This window comes from Artemia franciscana, chromosome 10 (assembly GCF_032884065.1).
Source record: "Artemia franciscana chromosome 10, ASM3288406v1, whole genome shotgun sequence".
Classification (NCBI taxonomy): Eukaryota; Metazoa; Arthropoda; class Branchiopoda; order Anostraca; family Artemiidae; genus Artemia; species Artemia franciscana.
This window is the reverse complement of record NC_088872.1, coordinates 6,898,345-6,905,380: the sequence shown is the minus strand read 5'-3', so window position 1 is coordinate 6,905,380 and position 7,036 is coordinate 6,898,345. Positions and strand designations below refer to the sequence as shown.

Sequence of the window (7,036 nt, the reverse complement as noted above, 5' to 3'; positions counted from 1 at the left end):
TTTTTGTTTTGGAAAAACTAAATCAAAATAGGTTTCCAAAATAATTTTCCAGAAGACATTATGTGGTATTTATGACACTCAGTTAATCTAGTTCCTCTTTATGCTCTTTACGATAGAAGGTTGGGCTCTTCGAAGTCTCTCTGAAAATTAAAGTTACGGAAATTTAAAGGTTTGGTAATCGCATTAACGTTTGTGAATTTGAGAGTGTTAATTTTAGGGAGAATTTTAGGAAAACTAAATCAAAATAGGTTTCCAAAATAATTTTCCAGAAGGCATTATGTGGTATTTATGACACTCAGTTAATCTAGTTCCTCTTTATGCTCTTTACGATAGAAGGTTGGGCTCTTCGAAGTCTCTCTGAAAATTAAAGTTACGGAAATTTAAAGGTTTGGTAATCGCATTAACGTTTGTGAATTTGAGAGTGTTAATTTTAGGGAGGATTTTAGGAAAACTAAATCAAAATAGGTTTCCAAAATAATTTTCCAGAAGGCATTATGTGGTATTTATGACACTCAGTTAATCCAGTTCCTCTTTATGCTCTTTCCCCCGATAGAAGGTTGGGCTCTTCGAAGTCTCTCTGAAAATTAATGTTACGGAAATTTAAAGGTTTGGTAATCGCATTAACGTTTGTGAATTTGAGAGTGTTAATTTTAGGGAGGATTTTAGGAAAATCTATATTTCAGTCAGCGAAATTTGGGAAAATCCTGGTAAATTAGGGAATGGTGGAGCCACGGATTACACTAAGGAATGTACTGTTTTCCTTTATCAACAGTTGATTCTAATAGTAGTTTGAGTTGCACACAAAAATTCAATCGGAATTATTCAATCACAAACAGTTTTATCATAGTAATGTTTTTTTTTTCTTATTAATTTTGAGGGTATGGATTTATATCCGAAATAAGATTAGTTTTTTTCTGATTTTAAAGTTAATTTTCTTCAAAACATCCCCAAAAATTAGTGGCTGTCAATGCCGATTCTTACCGTTAAATACAAATTGATTATTTTTGGGGAGATTTTAGAAAAACCAAGTTGCTTTTGGGAAATTCAATTATATCGCAAGCACTGATTGCGAATTTCCCCTTAATGGGAAATTGAATAAAACCGTAAGACCTTGGGTATCCTACCCCCCCCCTTCTGGAAGAAGTACTAAGTCTCTTAGGATTTCCATGCACTTGCTATTCAAATTGTCAAATACTGTTTTAAACTATTGATCCCTCCCCCAGAAAAATATCCCTGCGTATGTGCGTGTTTTATAAGATAAAGAATAACCTTGTATGGCATATAGGTCAGTATCCTTATAATTATCTACCAGTGTTTCCGCTATCTTTGAGTTTTTCGGGTTTCTCCTGAATTTCCCCGCAATAAAACTGATTTTTCCGAAATCTCCCAGAAATTTTAACCCTAACAAAAATTAGCGATTTGTATTTTGTGTTATAGTTTTTCCGGGTTTCCCCGAATGAAAATTAGTTTCTCCGAAATATCCCCAAAAATTTATTGGTCGTCAATACTTGAGCGTTATCACGAGAGATAGATCATTTTTTTTTTCTCGAAAGATTTTGGAGAAACCAATTTTCTTTCAAGAAAATTTGCATATATTAGAAGTACTGCTTATGTGGGTTAATTATTACAGGGACCACACTATCTTTCCAATACAAATCAACACCATTACTCAAATTAAATTGCTTTACACTTGTATATTGACTTTGGCTATGTTGATTTTACTTCATAAACTTATCAGCTTCTTTAGTCTGCTTTCCTTGGTAATAATGTGCAAGTACGCCCTCTATCAACCTCATTTTTGTTTGAATTACCATAGCCATACAGCTATGGTAATTCAAAAAGTGATATGTGACATTTGTCTGAAAACATTTGTCTTTACAACCCACACGTTTAAACTAAGCAAAGTGTGTCGATTGGGCCAATTCGCTTTACTCTATTAATTGGATTCTCATTACATTTTTTTTCAAAAAAAAGATTTTTTTTCAATGTGCTTCATCCTCTTTTCTAACTCGCTGAAATGGTGGGAAAACTAGTTTTTTATATCAACATTGTTGATATTATATCTTTAATATCTGAAAAAAACCTTTAACCTACCAGTACTGAATATCAGTAAAGAAAACAATTCGAAACACAGATTTTCCTGTTTTCAGCTCTTTTTGTAAAATATATAATGGCTTCTCAAGATATTTTGTGTTTTTTTCAAAGAAAATGTATCTTTCCCAAAATTTAACAACAAAAAGCAGAGATTTTTCTGTTGTTAGCTGTTCACCAAAACTTATATTTTTGTTTGACGATATTTTTATGGTTCTATAAAAAAAATTGCATTTTCCCCAAAATGTGCTACATCCTATTTTCTATCTTACTGAAATGGTCGGGAAACGAGCATCTGATATCAACGTCGTTGATGTTTTATCTTTAATATCTGAAAAAAAAACATGTTTAACCTGCCAGCAAAGAAAACAACCCAAAACACACAAAAGAAAACAGTATTTTTTCCAAAAATGTATATCATCCTCTTTTCTGATATACTGAAATAGTTGGGAAATGAGCTTTTGATATCAACATTCTTTATATTTAATCTTTGATGCTCAAAAATAATTCTTCGTTTAAAACACCTTTACTGAATAATAGCTATGAAAACCTAAAAGAAATCTTCCTGTTAAAATAGTCACAAACCAAACACATTAGAAAGCAAAAAAAAGGACACATTAGTAAAGAAAACAAACCATACCACACTTTTCTGTTATATCTTTCTTGTAAAATTTATGCTATGTACCATCTTATATGGGACCATAGCCAAAAAGAGAATGTAGTTTTGTTGCATCTTTTATGGGACCGTATATATGGGACCATAGCCATTTATATGGGACCATAGCCAAAAAGAGAATGCAGTTTTGTTCTTGTTTTAGTATTTGTGCTACTATAAAATCATAGCAACACCAAGGGGTCGCTAACTTTCGGAAGTAACGTACACCAGCTGGTAGGTGCCAAGCGTGTCAGAACTGTTCCAAGCGCTGTAAGAACTGTTTCAAGTGTAGTGGAAGTATACCATGGGTAGCCAAATATGATGCCTCGAGATATATCTCTCCACCACCCGAATTATCTTCTAATAAGGATATTCTTAGGGTCAGTTTTGTTGAAACCCCTGATAAATCCCATCATCTTAATATTGATTTTTATTTTGACTGTTTTTTTTTAGCTCTGGGAGGTAGAAGTACCTTGCGAAGTACAAAATCACGTGCCCCCGTTTACTCCGTCCAATGCAGCCCTCAAGTACCTCGAGAATCAAGTCCAAATTCTCACATTGAATTGGAATCGCTTGAACCAGGACCGATGACTCCGCGACGTGTCAAGAGACGTTCTGTGCGGAGTAACCGAAGCTCAGGACGTAAAAAGCATAGATATGTGAATCCGGTGACGAAGTTGATTGATCAGGGTCTCGATTCTTCAACTTCGACTGACAGCAATGCATTTGTTCGGGGATATAGTGCTTACCCCACTAGTAACCCTAATGGAGTGCCTTCCTTACCCCGAAGGAGTGTGGGGCATAGTAACGTTGGCTATCAGCCTTCAAGACCTAGTTCAATATATTCCGTGTCAAACATAGAAAGTGAGCCGCGTCCTCCCTCTGCCCATTCGAGTTACTCAAATTGGCATGGGCAGAGAACTGGTGTGAGTTCGACCTTTTTAAACAGTGCAAATATACCCTCAACTAGTAATTATGGTATTCAATATGGTGCTTATAGTGGTTTTGGGCCTGGAAGGCCACACTTTGGAAGTCGCCAACAAGCCGAAAGTGCCATTTAGTTTTTTTTTTGTTTTTTTTTTGTAATTTGCACCTAACTTGGTATTGTGCACTTATATATATGTATAAATCAGTCAAGTCTTTCGTTTTTTTTAATTTTTATTTTATGATTAATAATTTAATGAAATTGTGCCGGTTTTACCTAAATATTAGCACCACCATTTTATTTTTTTCTGATCAGTTTTTTTTTACCATTGCATGGATCAAGGTCACCCCCTCCTCCCTCTCACTTGACAATTACACACAGTCTAATATTTTTTTTTAAGCATTTGATGGTTTTTCAGGACAATAATGCCCATAGGAAATGTTCTGAGCTATTAATATGAAACTAAATTTAGGCATGGATTTTGGTGGATATGTAGGATTCTGGGTTTCTCATTTATTAGAAAAGCAAACATTCACTTCACTACGGTAATTCAAAAAACAGTGTGTTTTTTTTAATAATCAAAATTATTCAATATTAAATATAAATTTGTAAAACTCAAATTTATCATCACCAACTCAAATAAATTAATCTTGTTTTAACGATTGGTTCAATTCGTTTTTTCTTATTTTAGTTGATTATTAAAATGTTTTTTTCTCTGATGTATTATACCCTCTTTCCTCACTCAGAAGTAAATGGGAAGCGGAACTTTCCGTATTGAATTTGTTCTGGTCGTACCCGAAATATTTGAAATCATATATATATATAAGATTTATATGGAATAAGATATAAGATTATAAAAAACGAATATAAATATATAAGATTAAAGAGAAATCAAAAGACGAATAGCTCTTCTCAATTTCTGTAATATGTGCGAAATTTTCGAAATTATATATATACATATATATATATATATATATATATATATATATATATATATATATATATATATATATATATATATATATATATATATATATATATATATATATATATATATATATATTGGTATTATAGAAATTTTATTTTTAAAATTGATCTAATGTAACTAAAATATTATTGCTTTAACCTTTCTAAGTGTGTTAACTCATTTCTTTTCTGTGATTTTTAATTATATTTTATTGTTTTTTATTTAGTTTCTTCGTCTTTTTTTTATACATAGTATTGTACAAAAACTTAATGCAAGCAATATTTTTTCCATTGTCCTGTGATTACCCAATCATTTTTTTATGATTACCAAGCTATTTTTGCACTATTTGATTATTTTTGCATTGTCATTTACTTCATTACGCTGTCATTAGTTTCTTGGATATCAATGGTTTCTCGGACTCTTTATTATTAAGCATCTAAATTCATTAGTTAAGACCCCGATCGTTGGAGAACTTTGGAGTGGGCCGAAGGGCATCGGTCTACTCCGAAGTTGATAGGATATATACGTTGTTCATTTTTCTATTTTCATATTTTTGCTTGTCTCATATCATACAATGATCATTATAGATATTACTAAAACAGTAGTGAAGTTCAAATAATTATTTCTTGTTTCCAATTTAATAAAAATCATTGAGAAGTAAGCTTAAATAGTCTATAAAAGATGGCAATAATTCAGTTTAGAGGAAAATTTATATAACTACGTATCTTGGCTGGATTGTCACATTCATGGTGATCGTGGTCCAGTTCTTGATCCGAGTAAAACCGGTTTTTCTGTCTGCATTCGGTTATAATTAGCTTAGCCTGATTGAGATAATCTACTTAGAAGGTATATTTTAACTAAATATTTAATATATAGAGTTGGCTAGGTTAGGTATTTAATATAATGTGTTCTGGGCGACCTGCTTTCCGTAATTCTCTGTTTTAGTTTCCATAATTTTGTTAATAATGTATTATATTTTCATCAGATTTGGGTGTATTTCGTTATGATTAACTTCACTTCTTGAAAATGGTCCGTATAATTGGACAAGTAGAAATATACATAATGAAATATATAATAATATATAAAAAATATATATAGAAAGAAATATATAGAAATATACAATAATAAGAAATATATAAATGACAAGTAGAAATTGACAAGTAGAAGTATTTTCTTAGGATTTTTCTTCTTTTTATTGCATTTATTTGATTTTTGCTACAATTTTGATTCATGCTCAATTTGATATTCTCTAAACATATTGAAATTTGCCTTTTATAAAAAGTGAACGCCTTTTATCAAAAGTGAACGTAAACGTGATTATTCAATACGTGTCAATCGTACTGAAACGTACGTGGCAATCAGTAAACGTGAAATCTGAAAATAAGCCGCCCTGATCTGTGTATTCTCACCTACTGAAAAATAGCTGCTGAGTTCTTTTTTAATATTTTGTAATGCTTTGTACCTTGTTAACTTTGAAGTTGTATAACGCTAGAAATCTATTACCGAATAGTTCTCCCCACGTGACTTGAGAGTAAAATTGTCCTGCTACTCGAATACTGAAAAACACAATAAAAGAATTTGAACGTTCCGATTTGAGTGCTCCGTAAGCCAGTTACCAAAATTGTTTAGCTATAGTTTTTGCTTTGTTCGCTAACGAAAACAAAAATAAATAAGTGGGACAGGATAATTTCGTTCGTAGGATAATTTTGATCTCGTTATGAAACTTAGATATTTTTTAGGGTCGTCCCCTAGGCATATCTTAAGCTAATGAAAATAGTATCTGTATAAAACACCTTTCATACAATGCATGACGCTATTACAATGCTGTCATCTATATTTTTTGCTCTTTAAATGCATGTGAATACGACGTCAATCACATGATTTTTTTTCAAAATTGAGGCTCTAAAGTACAGTCCGCCAAAGGGTGTACATCTTGCCCATGCCCCACTAAAATATTACCATGCCACACCATTGGGGCCCCCAGCCCGCGTTGGTAATCACGGAAATATAGATGACAGTGTCATCTATAAATATAGATGATGTTCGTAATCACGGTCACACAGAGTTGTCACCTAGACCATTCAGAGGAGTCATAAAAATGTGCTGTTATGCATACAGATATTATATAGATACTATTTTTATATAGACTTTCGGATTGGGTCGTATCCAGGGGGAGGCTAGGATACTGGGTTTGATCCCTCCTAAAGTAGTTGTTCGGGCTCATAAATTGGTTTTAAAAAGACAATTCAAAAATTCTACCCTCCCCCTCTCACAGACACTCGTTGTTTGGTATTTATGCACCCACAAATAAAAAGCCTTTGGGATACACAATCTCCAAAAATGTGCACATCTTCAAATGTGCTGTGTGGTAGAAGATCTGCAAAATTTCGGTTTCTTA

The 7,036-nt window shown here is 32.4% G+C and overlaps 1 protein-coding gene across 1 annotated transcript in view; it reads left to right on the top strand.

Moving 5' to 3' along the window:
* The window catches only part of LOC136032366 (uncharacterized), a 23,197-nt gene extending 18,591 nt beyond the window's left edge, over positions 1-4,606 (top strand). Inside the window, exon 5 of the mRNA XM_065712689.1 lies at positions 2,971-4,606. Within this exon, the coding sequence (XP_065568761.1) occupies positions 2,971-3,807 (837 nt within the window). The 3' untranslated portion in view covers positions 3,808-4,606. The remainder of the gene's footprint in view (positions 1-2,970) is intronic.
* The last annotated feature ends 2,430 nt before the right edge of the window (positions 4,607-7,036 follow it).